Raw genomic sequence first — 18,113 nt, 5'->3', positions numbered from 1 at the left:
GCAGACCAGCTCCACTGCTTGCCCCCACCCCACCCAGCGTGCTTCTGTAGCCCCCAGTGTAGGGTGGCCACCGCTGGCATCACTTACCCATTCTGCCCCTGCCTGTTGTCACACTGACCCCTATCTAGGTCTCTTTATGGATTGCCATCTCTGTGTAGATTAGTCTCCACTGCCACACTTTACCTGTGCCCATCACAGGGCTGGCCCGCCCAACCACGTGTGTTCAGTGAGGAGTGAATACGTGTGCTACAGGTCCTACCAACACACTGCCTTGTGCTGGCATTACCAGCCAACACAGCCTTACTCAGACCTGAGAAGACAATGGCCATGGCGCGATAGGCCAGGGTCATGCTCTGTGCCTGGGGTGACAGAGGCAAGGATGTGGCACCGGGTCCCAGGCCTCAAGAGTCGTTCTACAGAACTGTGGCAGCTATCCCAATCCACACAAGCTACCCAATCAAGTTCTCTGTTCAACCTGCCCACTCACGAGACCCTGCCCAAGCTACAGTCAGAGCACCAGCCCCTTTCTCCTCGTAGGCTCATCCCACCTGTAGCAGCCCAGATGTCCCACTACGCTTGTCTCTCCCTGTGCCTCCTTCTGCCAGCATCTGAAAGACCACAGTGTCCCCTCCATGATGCTTCCTGGCCTCCTTGTCTGTGCTCCAGCCCTTGTTACAGAGCAGCTACTGGGCCTCGTCCTAGGTGCTTATTCTCAGGAGGGCTAGATGCTTACAAGCCACCTTTCCTCCCATTCCGTGCAGGGCCTTTCGGGCCACAGGAGAGCTGGATGCTGCTAGATTTCAAAGCTCCTCAAAGGATATATATATGTTTTAAAGATTTATTTATTTTACTTGAAAGAGTTACACAGAGAGAGGAGAGGCAGAGAGAGAGAGAGGTCTTCCATCCGCTGGTTCACTCCCAATTGGCCATAACGGCCGGAACTGCGCCAATCCGAAGCCAGGAGCCAGGAGCTTCCTCTGGGTCCCCGCGCGTGTGCAGGAACCCAAGGACTTGGGCCATCTCCTACTGCTTTCCCAGGCCATAGCAGAGAGCTAGATAGGAAGTGGAGCAGCCAGGACTTGAACCGGCTCCCATATGGGATGCCGGCACTGCAGGAGACAGCCTTACCCGCTACCCCACAACACTGGCCCCAAATGATATTTATATATATATATATTTAAATCTAATGGAGTACTGGGGCCGGTGCTGTGGGGTAGCAGGTAAAGCTGCCTCCTGCAGTGCTGGCATCCCATGTGGACGCCGGTTCGAGTCCTAGCTGGTCCATTTCTGATCCAGCTCTCTGCTGTGGCCTGGGAAGGCAGTGGAAGATGGCCCAAGTCCTTGGGCCCCTGCACCCACACGGGAGGCCCAGAAGAAGCACCTGGCTCCTGGCTTCAGATCAGTGCAGCTCCAGCCATTGCGGCCAACTGGGGAGTAAACCAGGGGATAGAAGACCTCTCTCTCTCTCTGCCTCTCCTCTTTCTGTGTAACTCTTTCAAATAAATAAGTAAATCTTAAAAAAAAATCAAATGGAATATGCCCACAGAGCTGTAAAATTGTAGTATGTTTTAAGCTTACACATTGAACAAATTAAGTTCAACAAAATGCAACGTGATAGTTCTGCTATTTTTTTACACACTTTAAAAACTTTATTTATATAAAAAACTCATTTGTTTTTAAAAGCATTAACAAGAGAAAAAGAAAATGAGAAAGACTATGGAGCAGAAGGCATGCCCTCAGTAGTGTTCAGTGAGAAGGTGGGATTTTTGGTTTTCTGGAACTGAATGTTTAATGTTTTTATAAATGAAAGAAGGTATTCTGTTTGTTTACATCAGTGAACTGTTATTTTGAGCCATTACATCTTTTCATAATCTCCACTGTTTTAAAGCTTACAGAATTTGAATTCTTCAACCCATTTATGAGCCAGCGAAACATTTCCTAGTGTTTCTGTAAGGAAAATGTAACCAGTATGGTTTTTTTCTTCAAGAATTATTGTCTTCTTTGTTTTCAGAGTCAGAGTTGATTCAGTCAAAGAAAAACTGTCCTTGACTTGAAACTTTTCATCAGCTTTTTTTTTTTTTTTTTTTTTTTTGACAGGCAGAGTTAGACAGTGAGATAAAGAGAGGGAAAGGTCTTCCTTCTGTTGGTTCACTCCCCAAATGGCCGCTACGGCCGGCGCTGCAGCTCCGAAGCCAGGAGCTAGGTGTTGGGCCATCTTCCACTGCCTTCCCGGGCCACAGCAGAGAGCTGGACTGGAAGAGGAGCAACCGGGACAGAATCCGGCGCGCCAACCGAGACTAGAACCCGGGGTGCCGGCGCCGCAGGCGGAGGATTAGCCTAGTGAGCCGCGGCGCAGGCCTCTGTCCTCTCTTAAACAGCAAAAAGCTCGTGACCCACCTGGGATTTTCTTAGCTCCTCGCTCACTGCCACAGGACGTCTGCTGTACGCTGGTGAAAGCGAGTTCTTGAATGGGGGATGGTGATGTCCCTGCTCATCCACTGTCGCCCGCTGTACCTGGGCCTAGGGCCTGGCAGGCTTTGGTGAGTGTCGGAAAAAAGAAAAAAATCACAATGCAGTCAGCAAGGCTTTGAATCTTATGCCACTGTTCAAATTCACAATCACACAGCAACGTATGAAACAGTCAGAAATGTCGAATAGCCTTCACATGGTGCTCCTCAGAACTAATCAATTCACTCTGGGAGCCGCTCAGCCTGTGTTCGGGGCTCGGCGAATGCTTCAGGCCTGAATGTTCTGCGCTGCGCGCGTCTTCGGAATCACACCTTTACTTCGGACAGTGAGGCTGACAGTCTCCAGCGTGCAGGGCGCACGCAGCTGTCTCAGAGAACCAACGCCGGCGTTCCCTGCGCCCTCGTGGGGTCTGCCCCGTCCTGAGACTGGTCCCCAGGTCTTCCCGCCGCTCCCGCCCGAGGTTCTCTCTGGTCTCCCTGTTAGTCCCCGAGCCGGGCAGCTGCGCCAATCCAAGAGTGCAGTCCCCTCACGCGGAAACCCCGGCAGCCACGCCACAACGACAGACTGACGTCAGAAAGACTCCAGTCTCCAAACGGCGACACGCCGCGACGCGCGAGAGGCCCTCTGGGAGTCCTGGCTCGCGTCCCTCCTGCGCAGGCGCAGCTCGGCCGGCGGCGGACTCGGCCTTCGACTTTCCCTCCGGCAGCCGCGCGAGGCGGAAGGGTTTTGCGGCGGACGTGTGGCACTGAGCCCGCCCAGGGCTGTCCCGGGGCTCGATCGGAACCCGAGCCCGGCCCCCAGCCCCAGAGCCCCGGGCCGGACCGGGCGAGCCTGTGGACGACCGGAAGCTCCCGCACGGCCCGCTGGGAGTTGTAGTCCGGCACTCGCAGGCATGGGCACGATCCGGGTTGGTGCGGCCAGGGCTTTTGTCTTGGGGTCCGGTGGGTAAGTGAGATCCGGGGAAGTTTGGGGAGGGGCAGGGTCGCGGGAGGGTGTTCCTGGGGCGCGGTCCGGGCCGGAACCTAACCGCGCGTCAGTCGCTGTCGAGTCCCTTTGGCTGCTTTGGGCCTGAGGAGAATCGTCTCGGGGATGGTGGGTGTGCGGGGCCGCTCGGACTGAGGCGGGTTTGCGGGTGAGAGGAGGCTGAGGATCCGAGAGGAGGGGCCGGGGCTAAGGGTGCTGCTCCTGCTTTTAAAGGAGGGATTGGGATATCCCGGTCCTAGGGGCACAGGCTGGGCCCTTCTGAGGCTGGGGCCAGTCTGACTTGCATCCCGCACTGCCGCGGTGGGACGCCCAGGCTTAGGGGGTCCCACGATGGAGTCCTCTCAGGAGCTCGCACCTTCCTGGGACTTCAGACCCTAGGATGGAGGTGTGGGGGTCGCGGGCACTGAGGGCTCAAGATTTCACTCTCAGCTGCCAGGGACCCAGAAAACTGTTTATTATTAGACTTATTGGCTGCCAGCACCAGGCAGGCCCCTTCGTTAATGTGCGAACATGTATGTGGCTGTGCTGTAAGCACAAGAAGCTCTGTGGAGACGCCAACGTTGTCTCCGACCCTTGGAGCCCATGCGGCAGAGCCCTCAGGGAGATGTAAGAAATCCGTAAATCCGTAGCTGAGCAGGATGGGCAGTGTCACGCGAGGGACCTTCCCAGTCTTGGCCTGAGAGGCTCATTTTGGAAAATCAGTTAGGCCCTGCAGGTAGCAAGAGCTAAATGGCTGCTCACTGAAGCAAGAAGCTTCCATTTCAGCAACAGTCCCGGTATCACATGTAACCTGCTGGGTTCCATTTCAACCTTTAATATACTTTAATTCCTGTAATCCCGGCCATGGATGGGACTGCCTGCTGGGTCGCCACCCTCGTCTGAGGGAAGAGAGAAATTGAGGTATGCCAAATGGTGCCTGGCTCCCATCCTAATAACAGAAATATGACTGTGCATGGATTTCAATATCTTTGGCACTAAAATAACCTTATCTGTTAATTCCATCTTTCCCTGAACTTTTTGAGTGCCTTCATAATCACCCTGGAAGTCACTAGTGCTAGCAACTGATGTGCCCTCCCTGGTCTCAGTTTCCATGTCTGTGGAATAGGGTAGGAAAATATGAGATGATTCTTCAGCAACATCTGGAGTGCACCAGTCACGTAGCAGGCCAAGCCAGTTTCACTGAAGTCAGGTTTGCCCTGGGTGCTGGTCCCCAGGCTCTCAGCTGCAGCCCTTCTCACCTGCACCCAGAGCCCCACAGAGACCAACCCAGCGTCTTCTAGTCCCTCTTCTGCCAGAGCTGGAGCTGTCTGTCCTCACAAGAGGCCAGACGATCAGAGAATGACTATCGGGATCCTAACAGCCAGGGCCCCAGTGAGTATAGACCTCCTCACCCCTCCCAGGCCCTGACCTGAGTCCCCACTTGGCCCGTGCTATCCTCACTCTTCCTTAGCCAGGAGTGCACTTTAGCCAGCTTTCCTTGTCAGTCTTTAGGTCTCAGTCACTTCCTCACTACACTACTCAGTGTACCTGAGGCTGGACAACTTAGAATGAACACATTTATTGACTCACAGTTCTGGAGGAAAACCTGAACCAGACCTCCAGACCCACGTGAACTTTATCACGTCATGACTGGCTGGTGTTCCTGTTCACCAGCTCCCCTCACTAGTGACCAGTGCCAGGCTTGGTCTGGCTGAAGACACTTGGGATGTTTCAGGAGCAAGTGGCCTTGGGGACATGGTTGTGGACTTCACCCAGGAGGAATGGGGGCACCTGGAGCCCACCCAGAGAACACTGTATCGTGAGGTGCTGCTGGAGACATTCAGACTCTGGTCTCTGGGTGAGACCACCATTGTGTTTATCACAGCACATCAGCACAGATTCTGATGCACTTAGGTTAAAAATAGGAGGTGGATCTGGGCCTTATAAGCAGAAATCTGGGCTTCAAGAACCTGATTGTGTTAGTATAGGATATATCAAAGAGGATCAGTATTTTTAGCAAGTCACAGAACCAACCTGGGAATACCAGAAGCAGAGAAGAATGGAGTAAGGGAAACATATGAGGTCCCCGACTGCAGAATTCCAGGGTAGGTCTGGGTTTTCCTTTGGTGCCGTCGCAGGCTTCCTCACTATTGACCTCCCCCATCTAAACTTCGGTCTGAGGCCATTTGGGCTATAAAAACAAAATGCTTGAACATGTAATTTATAAACAATAGTAATACAAGCTGGCACCGTGGCTCAATAGGCTAATCCTCCACCTGCGGCACCGGCACATCGGGTTCTAGTCCCGGTCGGGGCGCCGGATTCTGTCCCGGTCGCTCCTCTTCCTGTCCAGCTCCCTGCTGTGGCCCAGGAAGGCAGTGGAGGATGGCCCAAGTCCTTGGGCCCTGCACCCGCTTGGGAGACCAGAAGCACCTGGCTCCTGGCTTCGGATCAGCACAGCGCGCCGGCCGCAGCGGACATTGAGGGGGTGAACCAACGGAAAAGGAAAGCCTTTCTCTCTGTGTCTACTCTGCCTGTCAAAAAAAAAATTTAAAAAAAAAAAAAAAACAATAGTAATACATTGCTCACAGTTGTATAGGTTTGCAAGTCCAAGGTCAGGGGCTAGGAGATTCGGTGGCTGGTGAGGGTCCACTCCTAATTGATAGCACCTTCTTGCCAAATCCTTTCCAAAGGAGCTCTTGAGCCTCTTTTGTAAAGACACCAGTCCCATTCATGAGAGTGGAGTCCTCAGTTCCAAAAGGCCCACCTCTCAACACTATCGCATTGAGGATTAGTTTCTAGCATATGCATTTTAGGGGGATACTGGCAATCAGACCACAGCGACCTCTTTCTCCGTTCTCAGATGGGCCCCTCTGGAGGTGACAAGACTGCTCCCAGGGTGCTGTTCCTGGGTCTAAGTGCAACAAAGAAGATAGCAGCTGTGTCCCAGGCATATCTTGTCAAGGGCCTGTAAGTTGTCTTGTTTGTCTGCCAGGTGACCTTCACAGTAGTCACTGTTGCCAGCCAGCAGGAGAGGTAGTAAAGCTTTTTTTTGGCAAATCCTGAGTAACATGTCTACCCTGGAACAAGAGGTGTGGCTAGGAACTAATCTGTTGGAATAGAAACGGTGGGGAACATCAGAGGCTGTTACCATGACAGTTGTGGCCACCTGATGCCCACAGCCACCTGGGACCTGAAAGATTGAAGGTGGAGTTGCCAGAGAATCAGGGAGGATCCTATGATAGAAATGTTCACTTCATGGGTCTCCTCCTTGGCAGGATATTGGTTCCCAAAGCCAGATGTCATCTCCCCACTGGAGCAAGAGGCAGAACCATGGCCAGTGCATCCTGGAGTTTCACAAAGTGTGTGCCTAGGTGAGACAGTAGTCATGTGGGGGCAGGCGGAGCCCATTCACCTTTGCTCTCCATCTTCACAGAAAACTGACTACTCGGTCTCTTAGTGAACATTAACCAAACACCAGGGTGAGATGAGTCCTCCTCTTGGCTGAATTTACAATCTTGGTCAAGGAAGAGAGTCAAACAATAAATAGGTAGGAATAATAATATGAGTGAGATTATTACTGAGTGTGGTACATGATGAAAAAATGAAAATGGATAATGAGGTAGAGACTAGAATGAAGATGGAGGAATTTTAGTGCAGAGAAGGAGAGCAGCCTTTTCAAGGAGATGGCATGAGCTGAAGCCTCAGTGTTAGGGTTTGAATATTGGATTGGACCAAAGGTCCATGATTAAAGGGTGGTCCCTACAGGGCACTAATGGGAGGTAGTGGAACCTGTAGGTGATAGGGGTTTGGAAGCAGGTCACAGGGTGGGACATCCCCTTGGGATTCAGGACCCTCAATCTCTCTTTCTGACTCCCTTTTTGGAGACCTAAGATTCCTCTGGATACATGCGCTGCTGCTGCCCTTACCAGAGGTCAAAGCAATGGGGCCCCCTAATCATGGATTTTAGACTTCTGCTGCCTCCGGTATTTGTTACAGTGATGTCAAGCTGAATAATACTGAGTCATGAGACCACTGAGAGGACAGTGTTCCAGTCAGAAGCAGCAGCAAGTGCAAGGCCCTGAGGTGGTGCCTCTGTCAGCTCCTGTGGAACAAACACTCTGACCTCAGTGGCTTAAACCAGAGAATCATTTAAAAGCTACTTGCCTGTGGCTAGTGGATCCACGCTGGGTTCTGCCGTGTGATCTGTGGGTTGATGGAGTGGTTCTGTTCTTAGCTCTTATCCAGCTCTAGGCACCAGCAGGCAATTCTGTACAAAGTGGGGATCCTTGCCCCGTGACAGGCAGTTTCCTACTGGCATTAGGCCCTCCCGCTGAATAGTAGTCCAATACCAGTGTCCAAGAGGGCTGGCCAGTGTGAGCAGGGGTTACAGAAGGATCCCTCCACCTTGATAAATAGGTCTTACCTATTTTATTAACTTTCCATCGTCCCTCTAACAAACTAAAACAACTTTACTGGCTTCAAGCACATTATCTTACAATTCTGAAGGTCAGTCGTCCAAAATGTTCTCAGAGAGCCACAGTCAAGGTGTCGGCAGCAGCCCTTCTTACAGAGGCTCTAGAAATACATGCCTGTGCACCTGTAGCCTCTAGAGGCTGCCCACACTCCTTGGCTTTTCATCACATCCATCTCCGAAGTTACACCTCACATATCACCTGCCTCTGGCCCTGCTGCCTCTCTCTCCCACTTTTAAGGACTCTTCTCATTTCACTGGATACTTTTGATCCTAATGGCAAATGATAAGCAGCCTTAATTTCTCACTGCCATAGAAGGCAACATCATACTCACATTTTGGAGTTTAGGACATGAACATCTTTGGAAGCCACTATTCTGCCAAACCATCTGGCTTTACTTTTTTTTTTTTATTTCAATGGAGCAAAACATAGGATAGGAGACATGCCTCTGTCACCCCTCTAGGTCAGACCAGTGTTGGGATGGGGGCAGTATGCACTGAGGACATGGCTATATGGAGAGGGCTGGGTACCAAGGCAAAAAGGCAGTCCTGCATTGCAGACAGTGGCTTAACCTGCTGTGCCACAACATGGACCCTTTGCTGGTTTTTTTTTTATGTTTGTTATTTTTTATTTATTTAAAAACCAAAGAGATACAGATAGCAGGCTCCCATCTAAGAGCCACAATACCCCAGGCTGGGTCAGGCTGAAGCAAGGAGCCAGGAACTCACTTCAGGTCTCCCACATGTGTGGCAGGGACCCAACCACTTGAGGGGTCGCTGCTGCCTCCCAGAGTCTGCATTAGTAAGAAGCTGGTCCAGGTGGAGTTCCAGGCTCCTGACTTCAGTCTGGCCCAACCCCAGCCATCTGGGGAGTGAACCAATGGACAGAAGGTTTTTCTCTCTCCCTCTTTCGAAATAAATAAATAATTTTTAAAAAGAAAAAAAAAGGCAATCCTGCCAAGAACAAGGAGGAAGGGATGCATGTTATTTGTTCATTCAAATTGTCTGCTCATCTCTTGCTGTGGATTTGGGGGTGTGTTGGTGACTGGGGTAGACTGAAGCCTCTGCCTTCAGGAGGGCTCCTGTTGGATAAATCAAGCCAGACTAAAGTTACTCCCTTTATCCCAGGTCATTGATCCATCCCCTAGGGGTGGATACTGCAGCTACTTCTGGTCTGGGAGAGCTGGTGGGTTTCCTTACATCTAGGGTGAGGTAATACAACGGCAGTGTGCTGCCAAGATGAGATGGAATCCCAGCAACGGGAGGGCTGGGCTCAGTGGTCCTTCCTCATGTGGTCACGTTTCCTTTGTTGTCACCTGGGAGAGTGCAGGGTGTGCCACTCCTTACACCTGTGAACATTTTGCCTAAATGCTGTCTCCTTGGCATCTCCTCCCCAGTCTCATTCGTTGTGCTCCCCTGTCAAACTACCCATACCCATTATTACTAACCCCCTACCCATGGCTAGTCTCCGTGACCCTTCTTTTTCCTGTTCCTTCCATGGTTTGCAGAACTGTATTTTAAAATTGGCAAAGCCACTCTGCGTTGAACCTTTCAAAATCATCGCTTTTATTCTTGTATTCCCTTAACCACCACAAAATCTTTTCTCCGAGGTTGAATATTAAGGGATATGTCCTTGTTTTGTTTCTCTCAGACTTGGAAAGTAGATCTGAAACTAGACAGTCCGCTCCAGAGCAAAGCATATCTGAGGAAATACCCAATGGTGTCATCCTGGTAGAAAGAGTCCTGTGGGACCGTCCATGGATCTCTAAGAGTGAGGCTACCAAGGGCCACTGGGAGTGGAGCTGTGAGAGCCTGCAGAGCTTTGTGGCGCATGTGGCCTTCACACCAGTGAAGATACCCACTCGGAAGCAGTGCCAGGGGAATGAGTTTGGGGAAAATCTGGGTCTGAGCCCTGATCTCCCAACTCAACCAATGACTCCTGAAAGACAAGGCCCCCACACATGGGGAATACACAAAGAGAGGGAAAAGCCCAACTCAAGGTCAAATGCTCAACAGAAAACCTATGCAAAGGAGAAACCCTACAAATGTCAGGAATGTGAAAAGGCTTTTAGTCACAGCTCAGCACTCATCGAACACCACCGGACACATTCAGGAGAGAGACCTTATGAATGCCATGAATGTGGGAAAGGGTTCCGAAACAGCTCAGCACTTAGCAAACACCAGAGAATCCACACCGGGGAGAAACCCTACAAATGCACCCACTGTGGGAGGACTTTCAACCAGATTGCCCCACTGATCCAGCATCAGAGAACTCACACAGGTGAAAAGCCCTATGAGTGCAGTGAATGTGGGAAGTCTTTCAGTTTCAGGTCCTCCTTCAGCCAGCATGAGCGGACTCACACAGGAGAGAAGCCCTACGAGTGCAATGAGTGTGGGAAAGCCTTCCGGCAAAGCATCCACCTCACACAGCACCTGCGGATCCACACTGGTGAGAAACCCTATCAGTGTGGAGAATGCGGCAAGGCCTTCAGCCACAGTTCATCTTTGACCAAGCACCAGCGAATCCACACTGGAGAGAAGCCCTATGAGTGCCACGAGTGTGGAAAAGCCTTCACCCAGATCACGCCACTGATTCAGCATCAGAGGACCCACACAGGAGAGAAGCCCTATGAGTGCAGTGAATGTGGGAAAGCCTTTAGCCAGAGCACACTCCTGACTGAGCACCGGAGGATCCACACGGGAGAGAAGCCCTATGGCTGCAATGAGTGTGGGAAAACCTTCAGTCACAGTTCCTCGCTCAGCCAGCATGAGCGGACACACACCGGAGAGAAGCCCTATGAGTGCAGTCAGTGTGGGAAGGCCTTCCGGCAGAGCACACACCTCACACAGCACCAGAGAATCCACACAGGGGAGAAGCCCTATGAGTGCAGTGACTGTGGCAAGGCCTTCAGCCACAGCTCATCCCTGACTAAGCACCAGCGAATCCACACTGGAGAGAAGCCCTATGAGTGTACCGCATGTGGCAGGGCCTTTAGCCAGCTTGCTCCCCTCATTCAGCACCGGAGGATCCACACAGGAGAGAAGCCCTATGAGTGTAACGAGTGTGGCAGAGCCTTCAGCCAGAGCTCCCTTCTTATAGAACACCAGAGGATTCACACCAACGAAAAGCCTTATGGGTGCAACGAATGTGGGAAATCCTTTAGTCACAGCTCCTCACTGAGCCAGCACGAAAGGACGCACACTGGAGAAAAGCCCTATGAATGTCAGGACTGTGGGAAGTCCTTTAGGCAGAGCACCCACCTAACTCAGCACCGGAGGATACACACAGGAGAGAAGCCCTATGAGTGCAGAGACTGTGGGAGGGCCTTTACACACAGCTCTTCCCTTACCAAGCACCAGAGAGTTCACAGTGGGTAGGCCCACTCATGTGCTAGGGCTGTTGGAAAGCCTGAAACCTTAGGTCATTCCTTACTAGACTTGACCCAGTCGTGCTCTTGAGAGACAGCACTTTTGTACACAGCTTTCACACATAATATACTCCTCAGCCTCAGAATTCACCTTGACAAATGACTGTGGGACTACCAAGCTCTAGGCCACCAATCCCCAGATCTAAACAGCAGAGAAGTGTGCAGATGGTGAGCACTGAGGACTTTCAACCCCGAGTGCCCATTAATGCAGTATTATACAACCTACAAAAGAGAAGTGGGGATGGTTTCTGCCCAAGGACTTAGCATATGCTAAACCAGAGGTGTTCAGAGTAGTGAGAAATCCAACAAATACCTTTCATATAAAAGAACCAAATGTAGTCAGAATTTGCCATTATTGCACATTACACTGGTGTGGGGAGGGTGTTTAGAATGGTGCAAGTTGACCGATATTTCATTAAAAAACAATATGGCATTTCACAAATGTCATGTTCATAGAATCCCCATGGATACCTGACTACCTAGATATGAAGTTTTCTGATTAGTGTCTAAGTTGTACATGGCAGCTAGTCTCATGGATTTGAATCCCATTTGACAAAGTATCAGTGTACTGAAAACAGATTTTAAATTAGTTATCTCTATAGTGCTTTATAATAAATTAATCTTTATATGCAGCAGTTTTAAAAAACTTTGTATGAGAAGACTCAAAAATGTAAAGCTATTTCCATGGAGTCTCACAGATTCTAAGGTAGCTCTTGCTGCTCTGCTCCGGCTATAATTTTCTGCAGGATTCAGAGGCATTAAAAAGCAGATGTTGCTATTTGTTGAAAAAGAGAAAATTATTTCCTTTGTTAAGCCATGATCTTATGAGTGATGGCACCTTGTGTCAGAACCACTTTTTACAAGAGTTCCCTCTTTTGGAAAATGTATAAGTTAATACCCTCCAGAACTGTTTTTCACTGATTCTTCTTCCTAGTGTTTAATAGTTTTATATGTGTGTATAAAAGTTTTAACATGAAGCCCATGTTGTTGCATTGAACACTGAATATAAATCATAGTCTCTCTGACATCCACAACCTTTAAATGGTGACTTGCTGCCTTTGGAATCTGTATTCACATTGCATTGACTGGCTGTTGTTATGTCAAGTCAATTTGGTTTCTCAAATCACAACTCTGAAACAGATTTCTCTTTTGGAGAAAACAGTCTTCTAACACTGCCTCTTGGTATGCTTATGGAATGCCTCTTTTTGGAATTAATTTCAGTGTCATTTCATTTAAAAGCACATTCAGAAAGTCTCAGTAAATAGTTCACAGAACACTGACTGCCCAATAGAAACCATGTAAGGCACATTGGTCGTAGTAGGCAAAGCTTCTGCGTGCAGTGCTAGCATCCCATATGGGTGCCAGTTTGAGTCCTGGCTGCTCCACTTCCGATCCAGCTCTCTGCTATGGCCTGGAAAAGCAGTAGAAGATGGCCCAAGGGCTTGGGCCCCTGCACCCACTTGGGAGACCTGGAAGAAGCTCCTGGCTCCTGACTTCAGATCAGCCCAGCTCCAGCCATTGCAGCCATTTGGGGAATGAACCAACAGATGGAAGATCTTTCTCTCTGTCTCCCCCTCTCTGTAACTCTATCTCTCAAATAAATAAATAATCTTAAAAAAAAAAAAAACATGTAAGCCACATTGCTAACATTAAATATACTAATAATCAATTTAAAAAGAAAGAACAGGTAAAATTAAGTCCTATTTACCCAATATAGCCCAAATGTTACCATTTCAACATGTCATTATAAAGAATTGATGTTTTGCATTTTTTCTGTGTATCTTCAAAATGCAGTGTGCATTTTATACTTGCTGCACATCTCAGTTAACAGTAGCCATAGTTCAAGTGCACATTTGGTATACAGTCCACATCTAAGCTTTTGAAATGTCAGCTTTTAAATTCCCAGCTGAGGCCGGCACCACAGCTCAATAGGCTAATCCTTCGCCTATGGCACTGGCACCCCGGGTTCTAGTCCCGGTCGGGGCGCCGGATTCTGTCCCAGTTGCTCCTCTTCCTGTCCAGCTCTCTGCTGTGGCTTGGGAGTGCAGAGGAGGATGGCCCAAGTGCTTGGGTCCTGCACCTGCATGGGAGACCAGGAGAGGCACCTGGCTCCTGGCTTTGGATCAGCGTGGTGCGCTGGCCGCAGCAGCCATTGGGGAGTGAACCAATGGAAAAAGGAAGACCTTTCTCTATCTCTCTCTCTCTCACTGTTCACTCTGTCAAAAAAAAAAAAAAAAATTCCCAGCTGAGGCCCCAAACATGGTGGAGCAGACCCAAGCCATCCCTGTTGTGCCCCTTCCACAGTACTGATCCACTGAATCTCTGAGCAAAACAAAATGGCAGTGATTCATTTTTGGGGGGATGGCTCGTGACACAGCAATGCTAACTAATACACTCTCAGAGAAGATATTTCTTAAATACAATTGGGTCACTCTTGCCTCACACTCTCCAATGGCTTCCTACCACTCTTCAGAGGAAAGAAAAACCTCTCTGGAAGACAAGGTCCAGCAGAATTGGTCATCTGTACCCTGCTTTGGGTTTCAGTGTACCCCAGACATCTGTGTGCTCTCTACAAAAATCTTGTTTGCCTTTCTCTCTCTCTCTCTCTCTCTCACTGTCCACTCTGCCTGTCCAAAAAAAAAAAAAAAAAAAAAAAATCTTGTTTGCTTTTCTGAACTCATGTTTTTCATAAAGCTACCCATAAATTTTTGGTTTTGACTCAAGGCTGATCCCTGGACCCTGCTCCAGAACATATGTCTGAATATTTCAGGTGGTCACGATGAGGCTGACTCTTGTATTCTCTGGAGTATGACAGCCCCTGCTCCACACACTTGATCTGCCACCCTTCTCAGGGCCTATGGGAAGGTGCTTACTGCTTCTTTAAGGGACCAGTCCCTCAAACTATCAACTGGGTAATACCCGTGCATCCTCCCTTCTCAAACCCTTAAACTATTTCTCAGGGAACCTGTTCTGGAAACTTCATGGCATGCTCCTTTGTAACATTTACGTTGATCGTTATTTGCTTCTTTGTTTAAGGCCTGCTGCTCTCAGCAACCTCTCTGAAGGCAGGGAGCACCCTCTCTGATCCTACTTCTCCCTCCCAGGCAGCCCTAGTGACTCCGCAAAAGATTGCACTTACTGGGTTCCTTCCCGAGTGAGCCGACTGCAGCAACACCTTCCCTCTATTGAGTGCCTGGGTCAGGGCCCAGGCTGCAGCCATTATGAGCCAGGCATTCCCACAGTGACTGTGGTATCCAGAAGTGGCTTGTTGCTTCATTTACACCAAGAGGAAGGCCTCATGCTTTAATAAGACAGATTATCTCTCCCTCTGCATACAAAGGAGGAAGGAGACAGCTCAGTATCTTAAAGGTGAAGGAACCATCATGGGGAGAAAATCAACTCAAGACAGCAGAGCCCAGAGTCGTCAAAAGGTCAAGCAGCTGCCCCACCCTGGAATATGTCTCCTGATCACCTGGGAAATAAGATCTGTCAAGGTGGCTGCAGTTTGGAGTTGGATTTCTGGTGACTAGCGACCAAAATCATACACCTTGAGTGGAAGAATCATCAATCAAAATCATTTTGTTGTCTGGTTAAAATCGGGACAGCTAGGGCCTTTGGGAGCTCTGCAGAAATGCTGCAGGTGCAGATGGAAATACAGCTGTTGTTCACTGGGACTTCTGGGAGCTGCCCTTCCTAAAACTCAGGCTTATTTGTCTTGCGAAATGACTGTGCTGCACTATGTTTTGAGAATCTGGTATCAGGGCTTTGCCACAGTTAATGAAGATGAAATTCTTAAGGTCACTCTCATGAACCCCTTACATTAAGGGCAAGCACCGAATTTTCTTTGTCATTTAGAGTTGTTTCTGAAGAGGGACCCCACCCTAGTGGTGTCAGTTTGAGTCCCAGTGAATCTAGGCTGCAGCAACTCCATTCCTGGAGAATCCTGTGGATGTTCCTGCAGTTCCAAGGGCGGTGGTCCCTGGATTTTGTTGTAAATGAAAACAATCTGAAGTTGTAGGGTGTTAAACCTGAGATCCTGCTTTGGTTGCTCTGCAGTGGGCTGGTAATCTGTCCACAAAGGCACTGGATGATTCTGAAAACAGGAACCTGGACATAATGTGAGAACGGTGCCCTAGACTCCTGAAGTGGTCCCGCTGTAGAAACCCACAGCTCCCAAGTGTGGTCCTGGCCGAGGACTCTCAGGTGAGGGAACAGTGTAATCTCAGTTTTCAATAGATTCAGGCTGGGTAGCAGGGAGGATATGCCTTTATCACATCAGAAACACATTTTGTTTTTGCCATTGTGGTACAGTATTCTCTCGTGATGCTAGGCAGCAGAGGGAGCCACAGCTGTCAGTCATTGGATCACAGGAGTAAATTACCCATACTGTTACTGTCTAGTGTGTTGCTGTTATGATGTCTAATAGGATAATTAAATGCATTTTGATACCATATTCTCAATTTATGATGGGTTTATTGGAATAAAACTGCACCGTAACTCAAGGAGCATCACATACACACAGTTGGGGGGGTGGAGCTACAACAAATTTGTGGACAAATGGAATGAAGAGATGTGAATTTTCCATATTTTAAGCCCCTTTGTAAATGTTTCTATAATCCCATGACCCTAACACAGCTATTTTCATTTTTACACTTTCTCTACTAGGATTTGACCAAGACCACCATGTTTTAGACAATTAAAATTATTTTTATCTTCTTGAATTACACTAATATTTTTCTATGTTGCTAGTTTTAATTACCACTGCCTTTTAAATTCAGTTTCTCGGGGCCAGCGCCATGGTGCAGTAGGTTAATCCTCTGCCTGTGGTGCCAGCATCCTATATGGGCGCCAGTTCTAGTCCTGGCTGCTCCTCTTCCAATCCAGCTCTCTGCTGTGCCCTGGGAAAGCAGTGGAAGATGGCCCAAGTCTTTGGGCCCCTGTACCCATGTGGGAGACCAGGAAGAACCTGCTTCAGATCAGTGCAGCTCTGGCCGTTGCAGCCATTTATAGAGTGAACCAATAGACGGAAGACCTCTCTCTGTCTCTCCTTCTCACTGTCTGTAACTCTACCTCTCAAATAAATCAATCAAATCTTAAAAAAAATAAATTCAGTTTCTCTATAACTGGATACTTACATTCACGCAAATGGTCATCCTAGTTACTTGTGTATATTTTGTTTTTAATACCCTACCTAGGTCCAGAAAGGATTTTAGCCTTTGTTGTAGCTTCCTTCATTTTCATTAATTCTTTAGGAAACATTACCACAGATGAAACTGAAAGCTCGAGTAACAGAATGTCACAGTGGTTCTTAATATGCACAGGGGGCAGTGTCGTGGCACTGTATGTTAAGCCAGCCTGTGACACCTGCATCCCATATCAGAGTGCCTCCCTCCATTTCCAAACCAGCTTCCTGCTAATGATGCACCTGGGAGGCAACAGGTGATGGAGCCTAAGTACTTGGGTCCCTGCCACTTATGTAGGAAACCCAGATGGAGCTCCTGACACAGCCTGACACAGCCCAGCTGTTGTGGGCATTTAAGTGAACCAACAGGTGGAAGATCTCACTTTTACCTGATCTGTCACTCTGCCTTTCAAATAAATCTTTTATAAAAACTGTTGCACAAGGCAGGTTGACACTGATTCACAAAACTTGCCTCAACTCAGATGATGGCAGGCATTAGTCTGCTCAGCCTGCCTGTCTGGGTGACTTAGACAATAGAAATTGATGGTTTTCACAGATTTGGAGGCTACACGTTCAAGATTATGTTGATCCTTCTGTTTTTGGAAGCTGAAAGTCCAAAATCAAGTGCTGTCAAAGTTTTTTTTTTTTTTAAGATGGATTGATTTATCTGAAAGCCAGTTACAGAGGCAGAGAGAGATACTCCATCTGCTAGCTCACTCACTCCCCAAATGGCTGTAACAGCAGGAACTGGGCGGATCTGAAGCCAGGAGCTGCTTCTGGGACTCCCACTTGGGTGCAGGGGCCAAGGACTTGGGCCATCTTCTACTGCTTTCCCAGTCCAGGGCAGAGCTGGATCAGAAGTGGAGCAGCCAGGACTCGAATCAGTGCCCATACTGGATGCCAGCACTGCAGGCAGAGGCTTTTTGTAGTAGTAGTAGTAGTAGTAGTAGTAGTAGTAGTAGTAGTTTTTGTTGTTGTAGTAGTAGTAGTAGCAGCAGCAGCAGCAGCAGCAGCTTGGGAAAGGAAATCCTGAAACTACTGTCCTGTTTCAGGATTCATCAAGTTAATGTTGCTTCCGGGAGGCTAGGGTTCTCAGTGTTGAAGGACATAAACATGTGGGATGAAAGGAGTCACAGAACGGAATTGAAGCACTGCTCTTCCCGTAAGTACATGTATATGCATACTTTTTGTGTCTTGACCCCTTCATATTTACATGCATTTCACAGCTCAGAAGATACTCCAGTGGCAGTGAACACACTTGGCACTCAGATCTTGGTCTCTAATACCACTGGCACTAGGCTGAACCCTTTCTTTGGAGTAATGACTAATTTCAGGGCACAGGAAGAATTGGGGGTGAATAGGTGGGTAAATGAGCTTGGGAGATCTTCTACCAAAGATAAAGTGTTCAAAAAATGGAGGGATGTCGAGGCCAGCACTGTGGTATAGCATTCCATATGGACACTGGTTTATGTCCCAGCTGCTCCACTTCTGATCCAGCTCTCTGCTATGGCCTGGGAAAGCAGAGGAAGATGGCTCAAATCCTTGGGCCCCTGGCCTGTGTGGAAGACCCGGAAGGAGCTCCTGGCACCTGGCTTTG

At 48.9% G+C, this 18,113-nt stretch overlaps 1 protein-coding gene across 8 annotated transcripts; it reads left to right on the top strand.

The window, feature by feature from the left end:
* Window positions 1-2,591: 2,591 nt before the first annotated feature.
* Window positions 2,592-15,794, top strand: ZNF135 (zinc finger protein 135). Of its 8 annotated transcripts, none has more exons than XR_011384283.1 (4): window positions 2,592-3,414; window positions 6,296-6,402; window positions 6,711-6,806; window positions 14,371-15,794. XR_011384283.1 is itself a non-coding variant. In XM_070063349.1 (4 exons), the coding sequence occupies exon 4, from the start codon at window positions 9,839-9,841 to the stop codon at window positions 11,282-11,284; it is 1,446 nt and encodes a 481-aa protein (XP_069919450.1). In that variant the 5' UTR covers window positions 2,592-3,414; window positions 6,296-6,402; window positions 6,711-6,806; window positions 9,558-9,838; the 3' UTR covers window positions 11,285-15,794. The 8 variants fall into 8 exon arrangements, 5 of the variants coding, with proteins under 5 accessions (XP_069919450.1, XP_051691246.1, XP_017193391.1 ...); XM_070063349.1 differs by having other exon boundaries at window positions 9,558-15,794; XR_011384284.1 differs by lacking the exon at window positions 6,711-6,806.
* Window positions 15,795-18,113: the final 2,319 nt, after the last annotated feature.

Source organism: Oryctolagus cuniculus, chromosome 18, assembly GCF_964237555.1.
Source record: "Oryctolagus cuniculus chromosome 18, mOryCun1.1, whole genome shotgun sequence".
Lineage (NCBI taxonomy): Eukaryota > Metazoa > Chordata > Mammalia > Lagomorpha > Leporidae > Oryctolagus > Oryctolagus cuniculus.
Note: the sequence above shows the minus strand (reverse complement) of the source record. Positions and strands in the feature narration are given on the sequence as shown.